At 52.2% G+C, this 14,169-nt stretch overlaps 1 protein-coding gene across 2 annotated transcripts in view; it reads left to right on the top strand.

Moving 5' to 3' along the window:
• Nucleotides 1-287: 287 nt before the first annotated feature.
• The window catches only part of CASZ1 (castor zinc finger 1), a 96,719-nt gene continuing 82,837 nt past the window's right edge, over nt 288-14,169 (top strand). For both annotated transcript variants that reach the window (XM_075113747.1, XM_075113749.1), the window contains exon 1: nt 288-430. In XM_075113747.1, coding sequence (XP_074969848.1) covers nt 382-430 — 49 coding nt within the window. In that variant the 5' untranslated portion in view covers nt 288-381. The remainder of the gene's footprint in view (nt 431-14,169) is intronic.

Raw genomic sequence — 14,169 nt, forward strand, 5'->3', positions numbered from 1 at the left:
GGCAGCCCCGCGGCCCTGCCCGCCAGCGCGCCCCGAGTGCGGGGCTTCCCCGCGCCCCTTTCCCGCCCGGGCCGGCCCGGGGCCGCGGCGGGGTGCGCGGGGCCGCCCGAGGGGACCCGGCCGCCGCGCTCTGCTCGGTTCGGGTTCGGCCCCGGCCCCGGCCCCGGCCCCGGCCCCGGCCCCGCACCTGCCCCCGGCGGCGGGCCCGGCGCGGAGGCGTGTCCGCCGGCTGCCAGTCACCGCCCCCCGCGGCGGCCGGCGCCCGCCCCCGGCCCCGCTGCCAAAGTGACTCGGGGAGGACCGGCACGGCAATGACATCAGTGCTTTAAACAACTTGTTATTCGGGAGCAATCAGCTGCAATTAGGTATTAATTAAGTATTATGAAAGTTGATTATTTAAGTGAATTCGGCTTTCGTCTCTCCGACTATGGTAAGTACAGCACAATTGTCCTTTTCCTGCCCCCGGCCCCCCGCCCGCCGCTCGGCGGAGCCCCCGGTCGGTGCGGCTGCCGGTGCCGCTGCCCCCGGTGCGGTGCCCTCCCGGCCCCGGCCGCCCCGCCGCGCCTCGCGTCCCCCCGCCGCCGCCGCTGCCGCCGCGGGGCCGGGCGCTGTGGGCAGTTTCTCCGGGACCCTGCGCCCGGTCCCGCCGCAGCCGCCCCGAACTTTTCCCGGCGCCGAGGCGGGTGGCGGGGCGGTGCGAGGGGCTGCCGGGCCGGGCCGAGCGGGGCGCGGGGGCGGCACCAGGTGCTGCCGGGGGCTCGCAGCCTCTTTCACTTTTCTTTCACTTGTTTTACGGAAGTTGGCTTCCTCTCCTGCCGCCGCTCCGGCCCCGCTCTCCCCGGCCCCGCGGAGGCGGGCGGCGAGGTGAGCCGGGGGCTCCGCTCCGCTCCGCCGGGTCCTTCCCGGTAGCGCGGCGGCCCCCGCGGGCCGGGCCGGGCCGGGGCGGCGGGCGGGCGGCGGGGCGAGGCGCGGGCTGGCCGGGGGAGGATGCGGAGGGGAAGTTTACGGGGGTTTTGAAATGATTCTGCGTTTATATTTGTTGTAAGTTGTGTGGGTTGTTTTCTCTTTCATTTCTTTCCCTTTCTGAGCTCTGGCGTCTCGTTGGTAAAGGTTGCCTGTCAGGTTCCCGTGCTGTCTAAATGAAAAGGAATTTAATTTATTTGGGACAAGGCAGTGTCAGATGAAGAGGCTGCTTATTACATTTAATGAGTATTTTTTTTTTCAACCTGGGCATATCTGGGATGGGTTTGTTTTTGTCCTTCCATGTGAGGTGTATGAGACCTCCCCCACCCCTTCGCATCTCACAGGGAGGAGGAACGGGTGGCCAGACTGGGGCAATGTTTTGGTTTTAGATTACAGGCCCCTGTACTGGGGCTGGGTGTGTTTTGGGTTGTAGCTTTTCGTAGCACGTCCTCTGGTTTTTTGATCAGGTATCAGGATGGGGAGCAGGGTCTGGCCTGGTGGTGGGCTGGGCCGGTGCGTGGGCTCTGCTGGGTGTGGTGGCAGACAGGGCTCATCACCCTGGGGGGTGATTATAGCTGGGGTCTTGGGGGTCCGGTGTGCTGGTGAGTTTTCCAGCCCTTGGCCAGTCTGGGGCAGGGTCTTATTTAGCCTTGGCAAAGTCAGCAAATTCAGAGTTCCATAGGAAACCCTTGGGCCGTGTTACCTCCCTCTCTGGGACCTGGTCCCACCACTTTAGCTCCGTACCTGCTAACACAACCATACCTGCTCCTCCAAAATGGTGTCAACTGTTCTCTCCTGTTTAACAGCTAAATGACAGCAATGGGCCAAACAGGCCTGTGCTGGCAATCCACCATGGTCCAGGTAATTACTGCCGAGTGTATGTGTACGTGTGCGTGTGTGTTGGTTTTCTTAATAAGGAGTAAGATGGTAATAAACTGGTTGATGATTGACTGGGCCTGAACTATGTACTCTGATATTTTGATTGAGAGGATAATTTTGTCATCGTTTATTTCATTTATTTATTTATTTCTATCATTGACATCAGGAACCGAGCGGCTCAGGAACTGCTTCCACCCGCGAGCGCGACGCGCCAGCTCTGGTTGGGTCCAGCCGTGGGCGTGCGGCTGCCTCCCTTCTAGATCAAGGAGCTGGGAGGCTGCGTGGGCAGCCCAGGAGTTAAGGATGTGGTGAAACTGCAGGAGGGCAAATGCTTTAAAGAGCAATAAACAGTGATTTAGCCCCTGATCTCCATCTCCAGGAGCTGTGGCAGCGCAGAGATGGGATCTGCAGGCAGCTGCCCGTGTGTTCCTGGCGGGGCTTGGCCCCGAGGCAGGCGGGGCCATGCCCCTACCCGGGGAGGCAGTGCCCCCTGCCGGCTGGAGCCCGGCCCGCTGGCCAATGGGCCCCCGCGCCCGGCCCCCGCCCCTGCCCCGCCTGGCCCACCCAGCCCCGCTTACCCAAAGAGGGACTGCCACCCCGCCACCTGCCCCCCCAAAAGTGACCCTTTCTCCTCAGAAGCGTCGTGGGCGCTCAGCCTTCCTGCCGCTGCGCATGGGTTTTGGTGCTGCTGTATGGGAACCCGGGGCTGCAGTAAGCCATGGAAATGAGGATCTGGAAGATCTGTTTAAGTCAGCATTACGGTCTGTGTGTGGGTGAACCCGTCTTGTCATGATCTTGGGGCAAAGACCTGCCCCATAATCACCACCTCTAACCCTTATCTACTTGGGCCAGCTTATCTCCCTCAGTCGCTGCCTCTTGAATTCTCTCCAAGCCCTCAGGCTGTGGCTCCCCAGAGGCTATGCCCGAGGGCTGCTCACACGAGCTGCCAGCTGGCAGAGGCAGGTCTGGAGGGGTTTCTTTCCCAGAGGGACTTGGTATGTGGGGTCTGACAGTCTGCTCTTGCCGAGGGCTTTCTTAGCTCAGTCAGTCCTCGCATGGACCTTCTAGGGCCAGGAACTTTCATAGTGGTTGGGGGCTGGAAAGAATTCATGGACTGAGTCCATCCACCCAGGATCGTGGCAAGATGTTCCCTACATGTGACTTTCTGTAAGTCTGGTTGTAAATATCCTGAGTGACTGGGCACCTGTCACTTCCTTTGGGAAACTGTTCCCCAGCCTAATTATCCTTGGTATGAGATTACAGGAACTGATCTCAGAATGGGGACCAAGAAACCTATGGTAGATGGGTGGAGAAACACCTAATTTTCCACTCAGAGGGTGGTTTTGTGACTGTTTTGTCAAATCACTGTTGTTGTTTGAAACACCCAGAGGATAGGAACACCTTCTCTGGGCTGGTGCCAACTTTTTTTTTTGTTTGTTTGACAGTACGGATTTTTGGAGAGACATTGGCTCAGTTGAGGTTGGTATCATTCCTGTGCTGAGCTCATGGTCTACAGAAGGTTCACAGGCAGTTTGTTTGGGTGTTCAGGTCTCTTTCAGTAGTCTGAGATGCTTGTTGGGTAGAAAGCATTCAAGTGCTTAAGCCTACCTAGTGAAGACTTTTCCTTGGAAGAAGGGTTTACCCAGGCAGGGATTAACCTTCTCACCGTGGTGTTAAGCAGAGCCCAGCTATTACTTGAAGAGCGTGCTTCAAAGCTGGTTGAAGTCCATAGGGGTGTTTCTACTGGTTTGGTGCCATAGAGTGATAACTCACTGAAAGACCAGAAAATTGATCCCTGAGATATTAAACTCCTGTTTCCCCGCCTGTGCCCTGACTTCTGGGTCCTATTCTATCTAAACCAGGTCTGCTACCAACAGAGCAGGGTCTGCCAATGCGTGCAGGTACCACATCCTTCCACTGTGAAACACTGTGTGTGAGAGGGGGAGAGGCAACATGTACTAAAACCGGCTGTGAATGATACAGATACCTTGGCTGGAAGGGACTGAACATTTAATCCGTAGCTTCCATATCATCAGTTTCTGTTTTCTTGGACTATTTATGCTTCCACTCTGAGTCCTCCTTGCCTCTGTTGAAAAGGACTGTCTGAGCGGGGAATTTATTTCAGGGCTTTTGCCTGTGCAGCCTTGCCTGTCCCACTTCCCATGCTGCCAGAGCGCTCGGCTCCCTCACAGCGAGAGCCTTTGTGGCCACTTTGACTCTAACATCAGATCACACCCCTAGGCTGCCAGGTAGCCTACAATTTAGGTTTCCCTCTGAAAAGTTGGTTGAAAGTATCTGGAAAGTAATGAAAAGTCTTGTGGGAGGTGAAGATAACCATTGCCTGTGCTGCATCTCCCACCTCCACCTGGGCTTCTTCCCTCCCTCCCAGGGTTTGAATTCACTGCTGTTCCCAAGGTTTGCAGAGCTCAGGTGCCACCAGGGCTCAGCTCCCAGAAGTGCTGACACTGCAGAGGCCATGCTGGCCAATCCAGCTGGGGTTTGGGAGAACCAGTGTCCTCATCTTCAGCTGCACTTTGCAAAGCAAAGAGGGGGCAGAGGAGGCTTGGCTGGAAGCAGGGGAGGGGCAGAACCTACAGCCAGAAGTCCCACGCGGCACTGTCTCCTCCCCTCCAGTTCAATGCGGACTGGATCAATTTGGACGTCTTCAGCAATAAAAAATGCCGATGTCGTCCTAATTCACCAGGCCCCGAGATGACAGCAAATTTACATTTTTTAATTAAACTAGCAGCCAGTTTTTATGAGAGGGGGCTGGGTTATGCAAATCAAATGGTTGTGTACGAAAGATTAGGAGAGTTTGGGAATAAATTCCACAAATGCTAATAAAAAAAAAGAGAGAAAATGAGAGGGGGGAGAGAGAGGGACATTGTTCCATTAGCCCCTTTTAGACTGATTTCCCTTGGGAGAAAGCAATGGGGGGTGAGAGATGGAAGCAGCTTTCAGAGACAGGTAAAATCCATTTTGAGGATTGAGAGCCCCTTGGACCAGGACCTTGTTGCTCCCTGTTTCCTCTCCCAGGGCTCGCATGCTAGATGGAGGCAGACATCAGTAGCGAAAGAAAAACTTGCTAGCTTCTAATCCCCATTCCTGCTTGACCAGTGATCTTACAGACTGAAACACTGGCCGGGGCTGGGGAGCTGCCCCAGATGTCTGCAGCCTGGTTGAGGACATAGAGGGGGTGCACAGTGCTTAGCCAGAGGGGCACGGGTGGGTCAAGGGCAGGACCAGGTCACAATGGTGTTGCAGGAGGACGGACCTGGCAGGGTGACAGAACAGCCCCTGCATGGGCAAAGCCCAGATTCTGGCCACCAGTGAGCACTGAAGGGGCTGCACAGAGCTCTTCCAGTTGGGGACTGCTTTTGGACTGACAGATGGGACACAGAGCAGGGCCAGTGGCTGGGATCGGTACCCTGGGGCTTCCCCCTCTCTTTTGTGCAGCTTTTGCTGGTGGGCTCCTGGTCCCTGGCCGGAGCTTGCTGATTAGGCAGACAGTAATACTGATTGCAGTTGTGGGCTGGGCTGCTGTTCCACATAAGCACAGGCTTTATCTGTGGAGCAGAATGTGTTTTGGAGAGGGATGATGATGCATTTCCCTCCCCCAGACTGTAGACCCCCTGTTGCCCATCCATAGGGCTCTCAGTGGCTGAGTCCAGCTGTTAACTTCTCTTCCCAGTGTGTTAACCTGGCACCAGCCTTCTCCCCTCTTTCCCAAGAGACTTCCCATCTTTCTTCATGTGGTGATTCCAGAAAATAAAATGGATTGTCAAGCCTTTTTGAGAACAAACAGTTACAGTGAACCAAAAATATGCACTTCACTTGTGTAAAATATGTTCTTGTTTAAATTTCCCAGGTAGCAAGGCAATTGTTTGCTCTGCCATGGAGAAACACCACCAGAAAATTTCTGGAGGCTGGGAAACTGCTTAAAGCTTCCAGTCCTAAGGCAGTTTCATGCTTAGAATAAAAGCTGAACAACCCATGTAGGTTGGCAAGAGAGAGTAAGGGGCGGAGAGAGGAGATACAACGAAAAAGGATGGGAAGACTAAAGTCACTGGGTGCACTTCATGGCAATCCCCTGAAGATTTGGTGCCTCACTAGAGAATTTTGCCACCCATTCCTGGTTTTGGGGTGTGAAACGATGATTCACCTACATGCACATGTTTTGCTTTGGAGAGGTGACATTTTAGCAGAGGATCTTGTGAAATCAGTGAAAACACCAAGCTTTGCTGGAGCGTTTCTGGAGGTGTTCCCCACACCCAACACCCACGTCCCCGTCACCCTGTCCTGCACATGCACATCTGCCCCAGACACTCGTCCACCTCCACACTCCCGGACGCTCACGTGCCCTGTGTTGGTATCGTGCTGATCTTTGTGTATTCCAAGTTGCTTTCTCAAGACATCACCTTCTTCTGTGCTCTGGTTCCGTGTGCTTGCATCATTGTGGCAACGAGGGAATCTTTCTTAGCAGCGAGAGAAGATCAGCGTGGTCTGTGCCCTGTGTGTTAGATGTCCCTGTGCTCCCACTGCTGCTGCAGTGCATCCCCCACCGTTCCTGCTGCCGGGGGCAGCGATGGCTTTGGCAGCAGGCTTTGTCCACAGCCGCAGGCAGGCAGTTTTACAGGGGATTTTTGTAATGCGAGTAGGGCCAAGTTTAGCTGAAGTCTAACAAAGAGAGCTCCAGAACAGGTCTGTGAGACATGACAGAGTCTGAGGATTTGGTGTGGGATGAATAACTCCTAATCTATAAAGTGGGCATAATCATACTCCCCTGTGCAGCCCAGAGCCAGGGCTGGGCTCTTCAGTGATGGAGATAAGTGAATGAGGCCTGGCTGCTGTCCATGGATGGGTGTGGGGGTCGGGCAGGAGCGCTCCTCCCTCCAGCCGGGGTGTGGTGGCTGGGGTGTGGGAGAGCTGAGCCTGCTCCTGCTTCCTGGGAGCTCCTGCGCCCGCCTGACCTGTGGCACCCTCAACGCCCCGGCAGCTGCAGTGCCGCGGGCTCTGAGCACCCCTGGGTCCAGGGCAGGTTGTCATGGACCCACAAGGAGGGCTTTCCGGGACCTGGGCAGGGAGGTGCAGAGCTCCAGCTGGGCTGTTCTGTGGTAATGATGCTGTGGTGTCAGCCCCTCTCCTGAGACTGGCTGGGCTGAGGCAGAGCAGAGGAATAACCAGGAACTTTTAGCTTCCATACATGGGAAACTGTCAAAAGCCAGGTAGCAACACCAGCTTTTGTCTGGTATTTCCAGAAAAACCCGGCAGGACCTGGCATCCCAGGGCATAATTTATTATGGAAAAATAAAATAATAAAGTCCCAATCCCTTTGAGGCCTGAGTCATAGACGCATCTTCTCATTAAAGCAGCTCCACCTCTCCGCATGGTGTTTGCCAGCACCGTGCCTGTATGAATCTACTCCCTGAGCCGGCCCGCCCAGGGCAGCCCTCCTCCTCCTCGCTACCTGCGCTTCCCCAGCACACCTCTCCTCCAGCACCCCTTCCCCTATCTGGAGGAGCACGAGCAATTCCAGATGTCAAGCCAACTTCTCCCCAGGCCTCCCTTCTTCAGGCCGGGGGATGTTTTGTTGGCATATTCTGTAGACAAATGTCTTCATTTTTTCACCCACCTTCCACCCCCTGTGCTATCAAGTTCTCTGGGCACGTCCCTGATTCCCACATCCCCCTCTCCCTGCCATGTGGCGTGGAGGTGTGTGTGGTATCTTTCCATGGCTTGAAGCTCTCTTCCAAGTGGCCCTCCACAAGCAGAGAAAGGAGAGGAAGCTGCTCCTGGAGTAATTACCATCTGCATGTCCCGAAGGCAGGCAGCAGATGTTAGCAGAGGAGGACCCAGTTGGAAGAGGGTGAGGGAACAGAGGCTGGGGAGAGAGGGTCTGTTTTTATTTCTTGATTGCATGTGAATATTTTTAACAGAAGCTCAGTAGGACAAGAATGACAGTTTTGGATCCATGAGCTTGGAAACTTTCAGAGAAAGCTCCTTTGCTCACTCTTGCTGTGTTTTCAGTCATTCACTCTTGCTTTCCTCAGCCTTTTTCTGTGCTGCACTATTTAATTCTTCTTGCTAAATAACCTTCCTTTATGTCCTCCTTCCTTTCCTTATTCCCACAGTCCCGTCACTCTTTGTTACCCTCCTGGACTTCCCATTCGCCCTTTAATTCTGTCTTGGTTTTCCTTTCCTTCCCCCCCTGCCCATTTACCTCCCTTCCATTATCTTACTCTCTTTATTTTTCATTTCCCCATTTGTCTGTGGGCTGATATTCAGATGAGCAAACTTCTTCCAGTTAAAGGAGGTCATGAATATTAGGATTTTTCTATCAAACAATGAAATATGGCTCAAATTACTCTAAAGAATAGGGCCCTTTTCATAAACCACCTGCTGTTTTTTTTGAAAGAAAGCACAACCACTCGCCTCTGTGCTTCAAGCAGTTGTCTCTCATCTCCACCTCGCCAAGTTTTGCCGTTCCAATTTCTTCTTCTGAATTTGTTGCTCTTGGTGGAGTAAGTCTGCTCTTCCCAGACTGCCAGCACCCAATGAGTCTGGGTTTGGACAGGTTGGGACAGGACGGTGATTCTGGCAGGAACCTCACTACTTTGAATGATGGTTTGTGATTGTGCTTTTTTGATTGCGGTGTGCTTATTTTGGGGCTTTATTTTTGTTTTCAACAACATTTTGGTCTGAAACTCATTACCTCTCAGCTTGGCTGGCAGGGGATCTCATACTCAGATGTTAGCACCCAGCAGGGCGTGGAGATGCGCAGACACCCCTGCCTTCTCCTTGTCTTGCTGCTGTGGACCAACCGTCTTCCCTGGTCAGGAGGAGGGCTGTGGTGGAGGTGTCCTGCTCAGGTCTGGACACCAGCCCAGGGCTGTGGTCATACCCTCCTGGTTTCCACGGTAAGCCCCTGTGTGTGCTGAGGCTGAGCTGAGCTCTTGTTCCAAACTGATTCCTCAGGGCTGATTTTAGTATACCCCAGCTCAGGGCTGAGACTGGGAGTTTAATTCGTCTGGCTGTTCCCAGTGAGGTGAGGGGCGTGTCTGCAGCGTCCCAAGAAAGAAGTTAGAATACATCTATGCTGGAGGCAAGTCCCTGAGCCAGGCAGCCCCCACCCCCCATGGGTGGTCCCATTGAGGTCCACGCTGCTGTCCCCTTCCTCCCGGCCACGTGGCTTCAGGGAAGGAGCTGTGAGGGCAGATGCCCTTTCTCCTGAAACGTCAGGAAGCCAGGTATGTGCTCCATGACATCCCACCTTGCCTGTGGTCCTGGCTGTGCTTGGCCAGACAGCGCCCTGCCTTTGTCAGCACCAGTGCAGCTTGGCTGTTAGCCTGTTAGTGGGGATGAGGAGAGTGGTCGAGCTGTGCCCCAGGGGCCTGGAGAAACATGGGCAGAAGGGTCTCTACACTCCCCTTGGGAGCTGCCACGAGGCAGGCATGGGCAATGCCAGAGATGGGGACAACAGAGGACACCAGCTCGTCTCAGACTTGCGTTTTGTTTTCAGTCCAGCCTATTTATATTCATCATAGTTGCTATTTTTTTCCGAGTTACATGGATGTGTCTTGTCCTTGCTATCTTCCATCTTCCCTGAGCAAACCTTGCTGTTTTCCACATGTCTGTCCTGGGAGATGCACTTGGACAGAGACCAACCTTCTCCAAGGAGGCATCTCTCGGTGATGGGCTCCTTCTAGGAGCCTGGCCCAGCCCTCCCGCCCTCTCCCACCCAGCCCCACGTTACCCTGGACAGAAACTGCATACACAGCCTGGGCTGTGTGAACACGGAGTTTGTTTTGCCAGGGTGACCTGTTTAATCATCTCATTTTCTGGTGGCCGTTTATTCCTCGTTTCCACGGTTACAGCCCCATTAAGAGGAGAAGCACTAAGGCAGCGAGTCAAACAGGTAATAAAAACATTAAAGCCATGTGCGCATTGGGAGGGAGGGAGGGCGAGCAGCACTCAGTGAGACGAGACGGGCCGTGCCAGCGAGACAGAAGGGTCACGGGGAGCCTGTGCACAATATGGTAACATCCAGCTCCGTTCCCAACCTCTTCAGGGACCTGACTGCCAACACAGCATCCTACAACATCCTACCCCACTCCCTTGGAGCATGCTGCCACTCAGGACAGCATCACTGCTGTCAGCGTGCTGGTGTCACCATCGCTGTGCTGCTAATGCAGGGTTGTGAGTGGCCGAAAGCACCTGAAATCAGTATTTTTGCAATTATATTTTATTTCAGGCCTCTGACTGTCTGGTAAAACTTGTAACTTGCTGTTTCTGTTTAGTTACTGTGATGCTGGTGGACCCAAACCTTTGCCATTGTAATAGCTCTACCATGGTACCTGTGAAGGTACCTGCTGTTACTGATGTCAGCTGCACTGGTACCCTGAGGAGTGCAGCTCTGCAAAGTTGTGCTTCTGCACGGTTCCTGAAGTAGTACTAACTGTTCAAAATACTACATGAATGTATTTACAGCTAGCTACCTAAACCAACGTAACCTAGAGTATCATGACAGTGTTTGAGGATTTCCTAGGTAGAATAAGTATCTGTTTATGGAGGGGCATATTTCTGCAAGCTCCAGGAGGTCAGGCTCCATGGAAACAGGATAGCTAGGTCTCTGCTCTGTGGGGCTGCCAGCAGGCGACTGTGGGGTGGGGAGCAGGTGGGAGCTGTTCCCCTGGGAGCAGTGGGGATGCTTATGGCCATAGGTAGCAATCAAGGGAGAGCTGTGGAGGGCAGGCAGCATGGCTGTGAATTGCCTCTCTCCTGCTAGAAGGAACCCCCAGATTTCTGGTTTTCTATAGTGAGCTCATTAAAGGAAAGTAGCAACACTAAGCAACCTAAAGCAACTCCTCTAGAGTGAGGAGAAGGCAAAGAGCCCTGCTGTCTTCAGAAAAAGAAGGGGGTTGCTTTCAGAGCAGTGCACTTCCTCCCAGGCAGTGTTCGTCAGAGATCTTGGTAGGTGGGCGCCTTTTGTTACTATATGCTTGTTATCCCAAACCTGACTTTGTCAGCAAGGAGACTGTGGCCTGTCTCCCTTGGGAAATTGCAGGCTAATGTACCCTTGGTCATAAAACCATGACCTGACTACAAAAGCCAGCAGAGTTACTTTTCCTTATCATTTCCCAGTGGCCATGGGGCCAAGTGGCATTGGATCTCAGATGAAGAGATGTTAGCAAGTGAACTGACATTTTTAACACCTGTCCTTCATGGAAGGGCCAATAGCTGTCTCTGATGGTCAAATGGAGATTGAAATGATGTCACTAAGAAATAATTTTTAAAATTCATTGGCCACTGCAAGCCCGAGGCTTGGATTTTCAAAGTCATGCTGTGCTGGCCAAATTGTGTTACTTTGAAGTTGGAGGTTTATCAAAATAGCCACATCTCAGAGCAGCAAGGAAGGCTGGGCTCTCTGGATACCAGCCCTGGGTTGGAGAATATAGACTTTGTGAAGCTGCACTTTGTTCCAGGCAGCCTGTGGGATTGGTCTGTGAGCTGACTTGGTAATTAAATCTGAAAATGATTCTCCAGGACCCACTCCCTTTACCATACTGATGTGAAGGGCCCCATCCATTCCTGAGAGTGGGGTTTGACCTTGCTTTGTGTGATCTCTGGCTATGCCATGTTGCACCCAGGGTAGGTACAAACCATCACGCTTTATGCAGTCTGCTTATATGTAGAGGGCTTAGAAAAAACTAGCAAACTGCATAGCTGAAAACTCCTCTGCTCTGGATGGGTTTGAGCTGTCGGGTCACTGTCATAAAGGAGCAGGTGCCCACAGGCTGGAAGGGTTCTGGCTTTTGAACAAGGGTGAGTTTCACTGTGGTTGAAGAGAAGAGGTTAAATATAACAATCTCCCTCATATAGGTGGCACAGCCCTAACAACACAACAGAAATATTAAAAGAAAAAACCAAACAAGAAAAGAGAGCAAGAAAATAATCATTGAAATGCAGGGAAATGGCGTAAACTAACTCGAAGGGTGTTTCACCTGCTAGTTTTCTCTGTTGAAATATTCTCCTGCGTTTGGATTTTTTATATATTTCTGACATTGTTTGGGGTTTTATAGTTTCTTTTCTCTGGACTTTATCAGAAAGCATATTTGTGGTGATCGCCTGTGAAAGGACCTGGCTTGCTGAGTAAATATTCAACGTGGAAATGAGCCGCATGACCTTGAGGGGGGGAGAAGGAGGAAAGCTGAAAGAAATTCATAAAAAGCTGAAAAAGAAACGAACAAGGAGAAGGGAGGGGAGAGGAAAAAAAGATAAAAGGCCTGGCCAGACTGGAAGAAGTCACACAGGAGGGAAATATTGGTCTTTCTTGTTAAAGCGGTGATTGGACATGTCGTATGAGCCATCTTAAAGAGGCCCGATGCTCAGCTGTGCTAAGCACTGACACTTTGAAAAATAGGCCCATTTAAGGTGACTCAAGTTGGGCAACAAAAGTCAGTAGTCACTTTAGATCATCTTGGCCTGTGTTCAGAAGGGTGAATTTTATCCTTGGCAAAAGGCCAGTGGGAGGCCTTTCTGTGTACTGTTCCCGTTCCCAGAATAGGATGTGGGGTGGCTCCTGGACCTCGTGCCGGTCCTTCGGGGCAGGGGCAGAAACCAGTGTCCCCAAGTTCTGGGCTGAGCCTCTGCCTGCCCTCCCCATGCAGGGGGCAGCCATCATCAACTGGACTCATGTGTCACAGCCCAGTTGTTCTCGAGTTCGAAAACTGGACCTGAATTTATTTGTGGACTTTTGCGGGGGCTGTGGGTGACTGGAAAAGGTGCCAGACAGAGCAAAACGCCCTGTCCTCAGTGCAGGGGCAGTAAGGAGCACAGTGCAGGTTACCCCACCACCCATAGGGTCCTTCTGGTGTGTGAGACTCAGATGTAGGTATTTGCTTTAGGAAACTAGTGAGGTCTCAGTCAGAAAAGACTGTGAAAACACTGTTGCAAGGAAAACGCATAAGAAAATTTGAGTAGAAACACACCACCTTCGCTACCAGAGACCAAGATGTGAAATCCAAACGCACTCTGGAGTTTGGATTTCCAGAACTGCCTGGTTTGGGCTTGAAGGTTTTTACTTCAGTCCCACATCTAGTCCTGGGTGATCTAAACTGAATTTCAAAATTATATTGTAGTGCTTTGAGAGAGATGAGCCTAAATTTCTGCAGGTTTGAATTTTTTTTGTATCGGGTGTTCCTCTAGCGTGTCCTTAGTATCTTGGTGACACCAGGGCCGGGAAGCCCCTTGGTCCTGCAGCTGCAGCCATCAGCTCTCTGCTGCCCGTTTCCGTGAGCTGCCCAAGGGATCCGGGCACCCAGGGAGCCAGCACCCAGCGGTCATGGGGGGCTTGAGCAGAAACCCTTGCACTGGTCTCCAGGCAGCCAATGGCCTCTGCTAGTTTTTTGTCGTTTGAATGCACGAAAAAAAGTTTGGATGCCTTTAGGATCCCTTTACAGCTCATCGTATTGTAATTTCTTTGACTCCCCAAATTCTCCTCATTTTCTAGAGGGGAAGTCTAACTTCACTGGCATCAGCACTTCATAAACGCTGCACACTGACATAAGCATTTCAGAGCGTGGGGCAAGGACCGTGCCGAAGCTGAGCCCTCATTTGTGTTGAAACAGTGCTGATTACTATTCTTTGGTTAAAACAAAATAGCTGCTCTAATGATCTTTGTATACACATCTTTAATTTTTTTCTTCATTTAGGTAGGGGGATGATTTATTTCTTTCCGTAAGCCTGGAAATTGTAGAATTAGATTTTCATTGCTCGTATGGGAGAGCCCTACTGTGTGGAGGAGAGCCTTTTTTTTGATTTCTTTCCAGTTGGAGTGCATGAAATAGTAGGGAAAAGTCTTGTCTAGTGATGACCTCGAAATAATCTCTATTGCAGTGTAATGTGATGTCAGACAGACAGTATGCAGCTGGGTGGGAAGTGCAGACAGTGGGGGCATGGGTGCCTGACACAGGGGAAAACCGGCATAAATAAAAAACGTTAGTCCAAGGCTTTGGGAGGAACTAGAGCAAAGTCACCAGTACAGATGCCAGGGCAGGGAACTGTAACTGTACATTTAATAGCTTTGGATGTTTGCTTTTATGTGACGGTTTCTGTTGAAGCAAACAGATTGGAGAATTCCGGACTTGCATGGATTTCAGGGATTTTATTTATATGTGTTCAGCACAGGACATGAGCGGGATGGGAGCGCAGGGGGTGTATACAGCAGGAGGAAGGGCCCGGTACCCTGCCCCTCCCTGCCCTTGTGCTCATGACCCCATGCACCTTGACATACCCATGCCTATTTGTTCACCAAGCTGAGCATTCCCT

The sequence above is a fragment of the Phalacrocorax aristotelis genome, chromosome 19, assembly GCF_949628215.1.
Source record: "Phalacrocorax aristotelis chromosome 19, bGulAri2.1, whole genome shotgun sequence".
Classification (NCBI taxonomy): Eukaryota; Metazoa; Chordata; class Aves; order Suliformes; family Phalacrocoracidae; genus Phalacrocorax; species Phalacrocorax aristotelis.